The sequence below is a fragment of the Chionomys nivalis genome, chromosome 3 (genome assembly GCF_950005125.1).
Source record: "Chionomys nivalis chromosome 3, mChiNiv1.1, whole genome shotgun sequence".
Taxonomy (NCBI): domain Eukaryota; kingdom Metazoa; phylum Chordata; class Mammalia; order Rodentia; family Cricetidae; genus Chionomys; species Chionomys nivalis.
This window is the reverse complement of record NC_080088.1, coordinates 77,646,561-77,661,291: the sequence shown is the minus strand read 5'-3', so window position 1 is coordinate 77,661,291 and position 14,731 is coordinate 77,646,561. Positions and strand designations below refer to the sequence as shown.

Here is a 14,731-nt window from a genome sequence, read left to right as displayed (position 1 = left end):
GAGGAACAGAGACCAGGAGCTGTCTCAGAAGGCCAGCAGAAGACAGGTGTCATTTCAATCCTCTGTGTGGCCGTTTCAGCCTGGCCCCTAGTCTCCTGTGCTATAGTGTCTTTCTTCTGGGAAGTTCTGTGGCCTGATTTAAGTGGAACAGGAAGGTCCAAGACTCCTTTCTTACCTACTGTTTCCAAATGCCCTTCAGCCTGACATAGTAACCGAAAATGCTCACAATGAGGTGACATATTCTGAACTTCAAAGAGTTTGCTGTTCTTATTTATACTTCTATCTCCTATTTTAATTAATAATTTATGACAAATAATTAGTTGTTCTTTTGTTATGTAATGACAACCAGATTGTTTGCCATCTTCCTTGTCCCTACTTTTATTTCCGTTGAGCACGCCACACAGACAGACAGCAGTTAGGGCTGCTGAGGATTCACGCCTCCCCATCTCCTTCCCACCTCCTTCTTCCTATTACACTTCCCGGTTGAAGGCTTGCTTTATTGCTTCAGCTTAGACTATTGCTGTGCTCTCGGAAGTGTCCGTCTCTGACCTTTGCTCTAATAGGAATGAGTCATGTTTCACAGCAGTGTTCTTGCCACACCTTGGGCAGTCGGGTGATTTTCCCCTTCTTTTGAGAACACAGCAGCTTGATGGCTTCAGAGATGTAACCGTATGCAATGTCAGGAGAGCCAGACTGGGGCAAACTGCGTGGCAGGAATGTAAGTTGGACATTCCACATGCAGAAAATGAGCGGGTACTTTCTAAAGTGACTCTTAGTCTGACCAGTAGCGTTTATGTTCTTCCTGCTGTGTTTGTTATTTTCTATCTGTGTGTTGCCATGGAAGCCATGGAAGCATGCTATCGTCAAGCTCTCACCTCAGCCGAATGACACCGAGAGCCGTAACTGAAGCTGAAAGGCTCACTTTTTGAGTTCCTGGTTTAGAAGACAGGAGCCAGGGAACAGCTGTTCTTTCTGATCTCCCACCTAACTCCCTACCGGGGTCATCTATCAAGTCACATTCTGTGGGCCTCCAGAAGTGTCATTTGGTAGCCCAACTGGCCTGGAACTTCTGCTCCTTCAGCCTCTGCCTCCCAAGTACTGGGGATTATGGGTTTGTGCTACCACACTGGTAATGGGGATTGAACACAGGACTGTGTGCATGACAGGCTGAACCCTAGCTCTGGCCTGCCCTCCCCCTTTTCTTAAACTGATTATAATTGTCTCCTGAAGTATATTTTCAAATATGAGGTCATTATATAATTCTCAATATAGAGGCCAGCAGTGTTCTGCTTTTCTTTAAATACCTTTATACTCATGATATGCCTCTCAGCTAGACATAAACAGCAGCCAAAACTTTATACTTTGAGGTGACATATTCTGAACTTCTGTGTATAAAAATATATTACATTGCTTCACCTCTGCACACTCACCTCTACACAGACACCACTCACAGTGGACACCTCATGACCTGCCCCACACTGCTCACCATGGTCACTGCCTCACTTCTGCACACCCCCACCACACAGGGACACTGCTCACTGTGGTCACTGCCTCACCTCTGCACACCCCCACCACACAGGGACACTGCTCACCATGGTCACTGCCTCACCTCTGCACACCCCCACCACACAGGGACACTGCTCACTGTGGTCACTGCCTCACCTCTGCACACCCCCACCACACAGGGACACTGCTCACTGTGGTCACTGCCTCACCTCTGCACACCCCCACCACACAGGGACACTGCTCACTGTGGTCACCTTGTGTGTGACCTGCCCCACACTGCTCACAGTAGTCACTGCCTCACCTCTGCACTGAACTTATAAACTAGCAGATGTTAGAAAACAACCTCACAGGATGTCTTTGGTGTTTGTTTTACTTGGAATGAATTAGATGTGGCCATGTCCCTCTTAGCCTGTCCTCCCAGTCGCCTTCACAGCAGGAATTAAAAGGAGAGCAAAGTGTTGCTCTGTGAGTCAGTCGGGGTTGCTGTTTCAGAAGTCATGTCTTCTCTAAAGGAGCCTCTCTCTACCCAATGACATGACGTCACCTCATCTGCCATTAATAAAGGAGAGATTGCCCATCAAGCCCCAGATAACTCCGTTACCGTGGTGGAGAGAAGGGGACCAGGACATTTTTTGTATAACTATCATCCTATTTATCTTAGAGAGTTGCATCTCTTTGTCTCTCTCCTCTACAACATCACAGAGACCAGTCTAAGGAGAGAAATTCCGCCACTAGTTCCTGATACCCTCTGCTTTCCGGTGCTGACATTTCTTAGGCGAAGGAGAAGTTAGAGTGCAGATGTTGCAGCTGTTCCTGATTCTAGTTAAGTCCCTTCTGGACACTCAAGAGGGCATGGTTAGCTTTCTCACCGAGTCTGCGGCTCTTTGTTTAGGAATGCAGACGTGGAGATGACCTTGGAGAGAGCTGTGAATATGCTTGACGCAGACCGCGTACCACTGCCCAGGATTTCTGCCGCAGCTACGTTTATACAGCATGAGAGCTTCCAAAAGTCTGAAGCCCGGAAAAGAGTGAGTATCCTCTACGCCCCGTGTCAAATCCAGCAAGCCGTCAGTGATGTGTTGACCCTGCACTCCAAAGCCGATACTGTGCGTCTAATGCACACGCAGCTCAACACTGTACAAGTCAGGAGTGCTGGCGCACACTTCAATCCTAGCACTCGGGGTGAAGACAGGAAGATCAGAAACCAAGCTCATTCTTGCCGACATAGGGAATTTAGGGCGATCTTAAGCTGTACTGATCTATGAGTATAGTAGAATGTCATTAGGACTCAATTTTATTGCTGTGTTCCTTTAGCAGAACAGTAGTTTTTTTATTTTCCCCTAGGTCCCTGGCCTATCTAGTCTCAGGTTCTTGGCCTTAAATCCAGTCAGGTCTTGGCTGGTTACCCCTACAAGCTTTGGCCCACTATCATGCCAGCATATATTGTAGATCGCAGGGTTTGTGGCTGGACTGGTTTACCTTTCTCTCTGGTAGTGTGCATGGTACCTCCCAGTATCATAAAGCCTACTCAGTAGGGGTGAAGGTTCTAGGTAGGTACCCTGACTTCCCCATGTTTAGTGAGTTGTGTAGGTGTTGTCCTCAGCGATAGGGCCTCAATGTCAATTTGTAGAGAGCAGTAAATATGCATTTCCGTAGCCTGGGTTGTTAGAGCATTCTCGCGGGATCCCTTTGGCCAGGAACGCTGTGCTGAATAGTTTTATGTCAGTTGACACAGCTAAAGTCATTGAGAGGAGGGGACCTCAGTTGAGAAAATGCCTTCATAGGATCAGGTTGTAGGCAAGCCTGTAGAGAAAGGTAAACCAGTCCAGCCACAAAGCCTGCGATCTACAATATATGCTGGCATGATAGTGGGCCAAAGCTTGTAGGGGTAACCAACCAAGACCTGATTGGATTTCAGGCCAAGAACCTGACACTAGATAGGCCAGGGACCTAGGGGAAAATTAAAAACTACTGTTCTGCTGAAGGAACACACTTTCTTAATTAGTGATTGATGGCAGTGGGCCCAGCCCTCTGTGGGTGGTACCATAGTCCTGGGTTCTATAGGAAAGCAGGCTGAGCAAACTATAGTAAGCAAGCCAGTAAGCAGCACCCCTCCTTGGCCTCTGAATCAGCTCCTGCCTCCAGTTCCTGTCCTGTTTGAGTTCTTGCCCTCCCCACCTTTGATTGTGAACTGTTATATGGAACTGTGGGTGAAATAAGCCCTTTCTTCCCCAACTTGCTTTTGTTTGTGGGGCTTCATCACAGCAATAGTAAGCCTTGCTAAGACAAATACAATGAGATGTAACCCACTCTTGGCACTGGAAACTTCATGTGGTGATGAGAGACGTCCAGTTGGAGCTCTGTCTCCCTGTTATTTGGCAATTTCAATTAGGATGACTTTGTGTATATATTTTAGGAAGCTTCTACTTGTTAGGTTTTCATACGACCCCTAAAATGGCACTTAGTTTTAGCTTTCCCTCTCCATATTCTCTTCCCCCCTCTCCCCTCCCTATCCTATTTGATCCTCCTGTTCCAGTACCCGCCCGCACCCATCCATCCATATCTATTCTATTTCCTACCTAGGGACATCCATCCTGACCCCTAGTTCCTTAATCTAACCTAACCTTTGTGGTTATAGGAATTACAGCCTGCTTATTGAAGAATTAACAGCCAACACCCACATATAAGTGATATTAATATATATTTGGGAGCTGGCTGGCAGGACAGAGAAAGACTCATTGCAATATATATGTAGTACGAATCTATTCCCATTTGGTAGCCTTTCATTTGTTCAAATGATAGTGTCCATTGCTTTACAGAGCTTTTCTGTGTGTCATGAGTTCCTATTTGTTAATTGTTGTGCTTAGTACCTGTGCTGATGGTGTTCTGTGCAGAAAGTCTTTTCCTGTGCCGTGCGTTCAAGACTATTCTTCAATTTCTCTTCTATCCAATTCAGTGTATGTGGTCTTAAGTTGAGATCTTTGATCCATTTGGAGTTGAATTTTGTGCAGGGTGATAAGTATTGATCTATTTGGAGTCTTCTGTGTGCAGCCATCCAGTTTGACCAGCACCAGTTTTTGAAGATGGTGTCTTTTTTCCCAGGGTGTATCTATGACTTCTTTATTAAACATCAGGTGTCCATAGGTATGTGGACTTATTTCTGGGTCTTCAGTACAATTGAGTTCATCAACATGTCTGTTTCTTTGCCAGTATCATGCTGTTTTTATCACTGTAACTCTGCAGTAAAATTTGAGATTGGGCATGTGATAATTCTAGCAGTTCTTTCATTTTTCAGAATCATTTTAGCCAACCTGGCCTTTTTGTGTTTCCATATGAAGCTGAAAATTGTCTTTTTAAGTTCTATGAAAAAAATGCTTTGGAATTTTGAGGGGGATTTCAATGAATCTGTACATTGCTTTTGGTAGCGTGACCATTTTTACTATATAAAGTCTACTGGTCCATGAGCATGGGAGATCTTTCCATTTTCTGAAGTCTTTTTCAATTTCTTTCTTCAGTGTCTTAAAATATTTATCATACAAGACTTTTCTCTTGCTTGGCTAGAGTTACCCTCAAGATATTTATATTTTTAAGGTTATTATGGAAGGTGTTTCCTGAGTTCTTTCTCATCATGTTTGTTATTATATGGGAGGAGAGCTACTGAATTTTGTGTGTTAATTTTGTATCCAGCTACTTTGCCCAAAGTGTTTATCAGCTGTAGGAGTTTCCCAGTGGAATTTTTAGGGCTACTTCTGTATACTATCATTATCTGAAAATAAAATACGTTAATTTCTTCCTTTCTACTTTATATCACCTTGATCTCCTTCAGTTCTTTTATGGCTCTAGCAATAAAACTAGAACTTCAAGTACTATACTGACCAGGTATGGAGAGAGTGCACAAACTTGTTTTGTTCCTGCTTTTAGTGGAAATTCTTCAAGTTTCTCACTACTTACATTGATGATAACTATGGGCTTATTATAAATTGCCTTTATTATGTTTAGATATGGCCCTTGTATCCCTAATCTATCCAGGACTTTCATCATGAAGGAGTGTTTCATTTTTTTCTTATGCCTTTTTTGCACCTAATGAGATGGTCATTTGTTTTTTTCCTTTGTTTGTTTATATCGTGGGTTACATTTATCAATTTATGATCTTTTTGATGTGTTCTTAGATTCGGTTTGCAAGTATTTTACTGAGATTTTTTTGCGCCTGTATTCATAAGGGAAATTGCTATGTAATTATCTTTCTTTTTTTTTGAGTCTTTATGTGGTTGAGTAATCAGAGTAACTGTGGACTCATAAAATGAATTGGGCAATGTCCATTCTGTAGAGTTTTGTAGAATTCTTTGGATATTCTTTATATTTTGTAGACTAATTAGAGAAGTATTGGCTTTAATTCTTCCTTGAAAGTTTGGTAGAATTCTTTACTAAAACCATCTGGCCCTGGGTTTGTTTGGTTTGTTTGTTTGTTTTGGTTGGAAAACTTTTTATTACTGCTTTATTTCACTGGGAGATATAGAACTGTTAAAATTGCTTATCTGATATTACTGTAACTTTGGTAAGTGATATAAATCAGGAAACTGTCCATTTCTATTTGATTTTTCTATTAGGAGCACAGGTCTTTAACGTATGTCCTTGGATCTCTGGTTTCCTCCCTGTCTGTTGTTAATGTCCTGCTCTTTGTCTCCAACTTTGTTAACTTGGATCTTCTCTCTCTGCCTTTTAGTTAGTTTGACTAAGGGTTTGTCAGTCTTAATTGATTTTCTCAAAAAAAACAGCCCTTTGTTTCATTGATCCTTTGTATTTTGTTTGTTCCTATTTTATTGATTTCAGTCCTCCTGAGTTTATTTCTTGCCTTCCACTCCTTTTGTCTGTTATTTCTAGAGTTTTGCTTACTAATATGAGAACTCTCCATTTTTTTTTTTTATGTAGGCACTTAGTGCTATGAACTTTCCTCTTAGATTAGAACTGCTTTCATTTTGTTCCATAAGTTTGGATATGTTTTATATGCATTTTCATTCAATTCTTAAAATGTTTCTAATTTCTTTCTTAATTTCTACCTTGACCCATTTTTCTTTCAGTATTGAGGTGTTCAGTTTTAATGAGTTTGTATTCTTTCTGTTGTTGTTGATATCCAGCTTAAATCTGTGCTGGTCAGATTTGATGCAGGGTGTTATTTCATTTTTTTTCTTTCTTTTTTTTTTCTATTTGTATGTGGTCAGTTTTGGAGAAAGTTTCATGAAGTGCTGAGAAGGTATATTCTTTTATGTTTGGGTGAACTGTTCTGTAAATATCTATTAGGTCCATTTGGTTTATAAAGTCAGCTAGTTCCAGCATTTCTGTTTAGGTTTTGTCTGAATGACATGTGTATTGGCGAGAGTGGGGTATTGAACTCTTCCACTATCTATGTGTGATTAAAACTTTAGTGATGTTTGCTTTATACTCGAGTGCCCTTGTGTTCGAGACAAAGATGCTAAGAATGACAATGACATCTTGGTGTGGATTGTTGTGGGAGAACTGGCCGTTCAGGTACCTGTGTGCCTCATATGATAGCAAAACCCAGGGTCAGTCATAAAAGCTGGCTTCCTAGGAGCATCTACATTGGGATGATGCAAATGAGCATGATCCGCACTAAACTCCGTGGCCAACTTGAACATTTAACAGTCAGATGTAAACGGAGGCAGTGATGAGGACTCTGTCGGACCACAAGCCGCCGTCCAGATGACGCGTCTGCCTTTGGATTCCTCTTACGGTGTTTGCAAGCCTAAAATACCAAATCACTGCTCCCGTGGTCATTGTTCACTGTGCAGCTTTTTTCATCTGCCATGATCTATGAATCTAATTCATTTATTTCCATTTTATCTTTGTTGTTCTTGGTTTTGTTTTGTTTTGAGACTGGGTCTCATTTTGTAGCTTGCTAGTCTTTTGCTTCCACTAGTGAAGCACACGTGTTCCGGGTACATGCTGTAGTAGACTAAGGTGTGCACTAGTGAGGCACACGTGTTTCGGGTACATGCGTAGTGGACTAAGGTGTGCACTAGTGAAGCACACGTGTTCCAGGTACATGCTGTAGTGCACTAAGGTGTGCACTAGTGAGGCACACGTGTTCTGGGTACATGCTGTAGTGGACTAAGGTGTGCACTAGTGAGGCACATGTGTTCTGGGTACATGCTGTAGTGGACTAAGGTGTGCACTAGTGAGTGAGGCACATGTGTTCCAGGTACATGCTGTAGTGCACTAAGGTGTGCACTAGCATACTCAGCTGTGTGGTCTGTTTTGCTCTTCCCTTCCTAGTTGTGGCTTTCTTCTTTGTAGCCAGCATGTTCCTCCTTGCATGTATAGATAGAAGAAATGTTTTTAAATAGCACATTAAAAGGTATAAATTTTTTACTTAAAATTCTCACGTAGCTTATGTCATTCTTTTAAGTTCTCAGAGCAGCTGATGGGAACTTAGGTTTGGAGGTAGGTTTCAAGGCTGCTAATATTGCTGTAATAAAAGCATTTTTCCTACCTTTGATGGTAATTCCTATTCATTTTCATTAAGTATAAAACTTTATTCTGGAAAATGTACTCATGTAATTTGTGAAATTTTGCATTCTTTCATCCAACTCTCCTCGTCTCCAGATCTGAGGTTATCCTGTGTTTATTGCTTTCCAGTCTTCAGTAACAAATTCTTTTGTCTGTACTTAGCCCTTTCCCATCCTTTGTTACCTAACCATTCTCCTTTAAGCTCACTGGCAGATTACCCTATCGGACAGGTACAATACAAGTCTCATATCGGGCTACATGTAGTTGTTGACTAATAAGAATTAGAATCAGCAAACATCTGTTCCTAAGATATTGAATGTCGAAATTCCTAAGAGGAATATATCCATTTATTCATTCCTAGGTTAATCAGCTGCGAGGCATCCCTAAGCTGCTGCAGCTGCTCAAGGTTCAGAATGAAGATGTTCAGCGGGCTGTGTGTGGGGCCTTGAGGAACTTGGTTTTTGAAGACAATGACAACAAGTTGGAGGTAGCTGAGCTGAATGGAGTACCTCGCCTACTCCAGGTGCTGAAGCAAACCAGAGACTTGGAGACAAAAAAGCAAATAACAGGTATTTCCTGCTAGCCAATAAGAGCCCAGCAAGGCAGTGCCCAGCCAGGTGCTTTCTGTCATGTGTTTTTCTTAAGTTTCCCAGAGCACATGATAAATAGGGTCATTGATCCACGCTACTGTGGCCTATATCCAGAACCAGAGCTCCTTTCTTCTGAAGGAAAAACATTATGAAGTTTTTGCTTAATATTTTCATTAGAAACTCTGTACACCTATGACTAAATGTTTTTAAAGCGGTTGACGAGATTGACTGTGTGGAAATTCTACTCAACTTCACTCCTCAGCAGCTCTGGTTTGAGAATGAGTGGGGATGGGATCTCAAACTCTCTAAAGGAAAATGAGAAGCATGTCCACCCAGTGTTTATGCAACAGTCCGCTTTCTGGATCTGTGAGAGGAGTGCCATGGAGAGGTACAGAAATGTTCACTGTTCTAATTGCTCAAAATGCAAAGCGCCATTTTTCCCATCTTCCTCTTATTTGGACTCTGCTTACTGCAACCTTTATAACTCAAGAGGTTTTGAAATGCAATTATCACCTGGAAGATTGTAGATTTTGAGCTATTATGAGGGATTAAACCTCAGTTATTCTGTCAAAGATACTGCGGCTCAAAGAATGAAGTTATCAAAAGGTTTTAAGGATTAATAATAATAGTGACCAGTGTTCTAGCAAATCCTTTTTTTTTTCTTACTGTCAGGGCTTGAACCTGTTCATGCTTGACAAGTTTGTGGCTAGACAAATCTCTTCATTTTTTTTCTATAAAATTTTACCAATATATCCTACTTAAAATATTACATTCATATATATAAAACTCTGCTGGGCCCTTGTCCGTGCTGAGCTAGGGATACCTAGCCCTTACTTTGATATGTTAACAGTATAGACTGTGTGAAGGGTGGCACCAAGCTGCCCTGCTGTTGACATGCAGTGTGTCCCCTACAGGATGCCTCTCACATCCTTCACCTCCATGAAAATACCTGCAGAACTTAGCAGTGATGTTTTTGTTCAGCACACATTCAGAGCACACCTTCAATGTTGGGCACTGTGCCTGGAACTGGGGAACTGTTTAGTTTTTCCATCTACTCAAATAGAGCAGAGACTTTGTGTGCTAAAAGACCAAACTTTCCTTTCGGGACACAGCATTTCTTCAGGCAACAATGAACCGTAGGAAAATCAAGCATATTCTCTTCATAGTCAGAGAAGACTCTTGGGAGGAGGCTGTCTCATTGTGGACCTTTAAAGGGATGTAAGGGCCTTAGTGGTGTTTTGAAGGAGAATGACAATTATTCTTGGCAAAGTGGCCGTGACTAGGAGAGGAGGAGGTGGGAGCAGCTCCTGGTCACATAAAGGAAACCTGAAAATCAGTGATTGGGTTAGGAAACATAGTAACAGGGAAAATTGGACAAGGAAAATAATCCATTACCATCCTTTTCTTGTGCAGATGGAAGAAGGCTAAAGTCAAAGCGCATTCTGTGATGCTGGTGCTATAGAAACCATCCAGGCATTAGAGGGTACTGTACAGCTAATGGTGCAGTGCAGCCCAGACCTCCCTACAGAAGGGCATTTAATTAAGTATTAATTGAACTGAACTTTGGCGTTTGATACAGATTGTTCTAAATTATTTCTTTTGGCTCCAGAACAACTAAATAAGTGCTTTCTAGGCCTCAGAAAGAAACTGTTGCTCTAATATAGACACAGCTACATAGTAAAACCTGGATGTGAGTCTTCCCTTTATTGGCCCTGCTCTCATTAGGTCATTGGTTTCCTAGTGACAGAATTTTGGGGGTTTTAAGGATGCATGTTGTTTCTGTAGGTGTGACAGGTAGCCCTGCCTGGGCCTTAAACGTTTGCCTCGTTCTCATGAGTGCCAGGATCATAAGCAAGTGCCGTCAGATCCAGCAAGAAATGCTCCTTTTTCCTTCCTTCCTTCCCTCCTTCCTTCCTCCCTCCCTCCTTCCTTCCTTCCTTCCTTCCTCCCTCCCTCCCTCCCTCCCTCCTTCCTTCCTTCCTTCCCTTCCTCCCTCCCTCCCTCCCTCCCCTCCCTCCCCCCTCCCTCTCTCCTGTCCTCCCTCCCCCCTCCCTTCCTTCCTTTCTTTCTTTCTTTCTTCTTTTTGTTTTTGTTTTTGTTTTGTTTCCCAAGACAAGGTTTCTCTGTGTAGCCCTGGATGTCCTGGAACTCACTTTATAGACCAGACTGGCCTTGAACACAGAGATTTCCCTGCCTCTGCCTCCAGAGTACTGGAATTAAAGGTGTGCGCCACCACCGCCCAGCTAGAAAATTTTTCTTAGTTATCTACACAAAAGCATGGCTGCCTCCCAAAGGAAGTTTTCTCTGACATGTCCTGTGACCCAGATATATGTTATTCAAATGCTCCAGCGTGGTAATGATTTCATGGAACTTTGATAGTAACAGAACAATAAGCCATATATGAAGTTATTAGTTAAATACATTGATGCAAACATCAGGTAGGTAGGTTAAAGCTAAGTGAAGAAGTCTCTGGAAATCTTAGATACTATCTGATGGCATCTTAGTCTTTTGAGTTGGTAGAAGCTAGGGTCTATTTGTATACTCCAGAAGGATTTTAACTAAGCCTCTGGGGTTTTAGGCCATCCGTAATAGTTAATAACAGGCTATTACAGAGGCTAAAGATTACTCGAGATGATTTGGCTCCCAACTCACCACCATCATTGAAATCTTAATCAGTCTCATAGAATGTTTAATATAGATGTGCCCCCCCAGGAACTTACATTGAGAATATGAATTCCTGTAGTCCATTTTGAGATTCTGGTGCAGTAAGTCTGGAGTGTGGCCCAGATTCAGGTCTGTCCTCTTCACAAACTTCCAGTCTAACAATAACCAAGGGATAAAAATCCTTCTTAACATTTCAGGAAGAAGTGAGCTAATTTTTTACCGACCCAAGTTCTAAAACTGGATCTTTTAAATGGGTCTTTCTGGTTTCAACAGAGTGGTCCCCCAAAATTTCTCTCCTTAAAATTTTAGCTGGTGATTCTGGCTTTGCCTCCTGTACCCACAGAGGGTGTTCATCCATTTATTTCAGCCTTTCTTTAGTGACTGCAGCAAGCATCCCAGTGTATAGTGGCCTGAACATCTTTAAGCTTTGTGCTAAGTACTTACCCTGTTTCTAGTCGATTGCTGAGTTTGCGCGAGCATGTCCGGACGGGTATGTGCATAACTGTATCTCCAAAGAACACTTTTCTCTGGTGTCATGTCATCCAGAAATTTAGTGGCCATGACCTAGTGATGCATTATCCTACGTTATTTTTCTAATTACACCAAGACTTCCTAAATTATATATGTCTGTAGAAATAATGTAACATGTCAAGCTAAAAAGAATATATATTGATTGTTAAAGGAAAATTCCGTTCCCTTTGTTGAAAGTAATCCTCTTTGGTTTTTATGTAAGATGAGTGCTTTGTGTGGTTCTTTGTAGAAAGAGGAAACTTCATTGTGTGTGAGATTTTTAAGCCACTGGCAGGCAGAGAAGCTTGTTGATTTGTTTGCTTATTTTGAACTCAAGGAAGTCCGGTTCATCTGTGCCCCCCCCCCCGCCCCCCCTGCCCACCCTTCTCTCTCACTTTCTCTCCTCTTTTCTTTCTTAGCTTAGTAACCAAAACTCAATGTCAGGCCTGCCTTTACGTTGTCTCCAACTACCTTCTGGGTTTTATTCTCTCTGTCCCCCTTCCAGGGCCTCTTAAGATGAAGTGAGAGGGACGGAGCCATTGTATTGCAGCACCCACGGCTGAGACACTGCTCCCGACTAGCCCCACATACTAGTTTGATCAGGAAAAGACTTCCTGCAGTCCAGAAATCCTGTTCTCAGCAGACATCAGTCCTACCGTGACCATTTCTAATGGAAGCTATGTGTAGGCTGCGTGAAAATCTGGTTGCTGTTTCAAAGATTAGCTATTATACACAACCAAAGGAAACTGTTTAAGCCTGAAACCTTAGGCCTAATGTATTTTAATTGATTGGATACAACATATCAAATAATTATAAAGCTTTAACTACGTAGACCATTAATTCAGTCATTAAAATCAAAGGAGATGGTACCACCTATCATAAAGTAGATACCCTGTATATCTGTGCTTTCTGTGCAGTGCATTTAAGAAGTACGAATTACTGACTGGGAGCATGGAGGAGGATAAGATAGGAAAGGAAGAATCATCCTTCTCTTTTTGGGCCTCCCTGTGCCCTTTCCTGGATGGTAGTGAGTTGGAGCAAACTGTTGGGGAACAAAAGAGCGTCACAATGTTACACATGGGCAGAACCATTGTCACAGCAAACAGTGGAATTCCCCCACAGAGAAGTATTGGGTATCAGAGCTACATTTTTAAAAATCTTACATGTGTATGTGATTTTCTGTTGTCTTTCAGCACCAAGTCCCAGTTTCTATGTGTAAATGCGCTGAATAACCTGGTATTTTATTATTTTAATTTTTTCCTGGTTGACTAGCCAACCTTTCCCTTCAATAATAGCATCGAGGGGAAAGTGAAAATCGCAGTTGACCGTAACCTGTGGAGAGATAAGATGCAGTGCTCTTCATCTCTCTCTGCTGAGCTCTAAAAGACGTATAAAGGGCGTTTAGCAAAGGGCACAGATCCCGTCACTGAGAGCAGTCGCAGGCATTACCTGGAGTGTTGATCAGCTACCACAGTGGAATAGAACATTCTGCAGGTACTCCTTCCCTCAATGGGGTAGAAAATAGTGGGTCAAGTTCACAGATAGCAAGGAGCAGCCATTAGGAACATTGCTTGACCTCTGTTTCATGGAAAGAAAAAATCCATTGAAATAGTAGTTACAGGACAGCCATTTCTCAGCTCCATGTTGTGAACCCAGAGTATGTTATCACACAGTGAGGTCAGCTTGGTGGTAGGCTCTGTAACATAAATAGCAATAAAAGCTTCAGTATGCATTGGTTACTTTTCTTATATGGCAAACAAAAGTAACTTAAGGGAGTTTATTTGGGCTCAGAGCGTCAAGAGGTATAGTCCATCGTGATGGGAATGGAGTCATGGAGCTGCTTCTTCACATGGTGGAAAGCACAGAGCAAGGAAGGAGCAAGAGATAATAATCCACTAATGAGCTGCCCCAGTGACCTACTTCCTCCAGCCAGCCTCCCGAAATGGGAGGTGAGCTTCAAAACACGATCCTGTGGGGGATGTTTCAAATTCACACTATTCCATTAGCACTCCTGGTTATTTGAATCTGCATGATTTTGCATATTACTCAATAATCATTCTTAGGCATCCATTTCTGTTAGCATCGCCTGAGCTCCAAACGGGCTCGCACCCTGCTCCCTTCTTTACCCATTCATAGTCCTGAAGCTGGCGGCCTGGTCTTGAGTGTTGAGCACTGTTCTCATTGTTGCTGTTTTCCTAGGTCTGCTCTGGAACTTGTCCTCTAACGACAAGCTCAAGCATCTCATGGTAACAGAAGCCTTGCTCACCCTGACAGAGAGTGTCGTCATCCCCTTCTCGGGGTGGCCCGAAGGAGACTACCCCAAAGCAAATGGCTTGCTGGATTTTGATATATTCTACAATGTCACTGGATGCCTAAGGTAATACCACCTTGTGCCCCCACCCACCCCTTCAGGTTGAAGGTGTAATCAAATTAGGCACCCAAAGAGAAATAAAAATGTATTCTATTTTGGATCTTTTCTGTAAGTACATAGTTCTGACAGACTCTGCTTAGGTGGTAACTGGGGAAATTTAGTATGATATTTCTGTCTAGTTAATCACTAATATTTATCTGTTGTAGTCAGGTTACCACTGCTGCGATGAAACACCATGACTAAAAGCAAGTTGGGGAGGAAAGGGTTTATTTGGCTTACACTTCCACATCATTGTTTATCATAAAGGCAATCAGGGCAGGAACCTGGAGACGGGAGCTGATGCAGAGGCTATGGAAGGGCTGCTTACTGGGTTGCTCAACCTGCTTTCTTATAGAACCCAGGACCACCAGCTCAGGAATGGCACCACTCACAGTGGACTGGGTCCTCCCCCATCAATCACTAATTAAGAAAATGCCCTACAGGCTTGCCTACAACCTGATCCTATGGAGGCATTTTCTCAGTTGAGGCTCCCTCCTCTCCAGTGACTCTAGCTTGTTAAGCTGAC

The 14,731-nt window shown here is 42.5% G+C and overlaps 1 protein-coding gene across 1 annotated transcript in view; it reads left to right on the top strand.

The window, feature by feature from the left end:
- The window catches only part of Pkp2 (plakophilin 2), a 61,673-nt gene that overhangs the window by 16,098 nt on the left and 30,844 nt on the right, over window positions 1–14,731 (top strand). Inside the window, exons 4-6 of the mRNA XM_057764382.1 lie at window positions 2,399–2,534; window positions 8,393–8,600; window positions 13,995–14,172. Of these exons, the coding sequence (XP_057620365.1) occupies window positions 2,399–2,534; window positions 8,393–8,600; window positions 13,995–14,172 (522 nt within the window). The remainder of the gene's footprint in view (window positions 1–2,398; window positions 2,535–8,392; window positions 8,601–13,994; window positions 14,173–14,731) is intronic.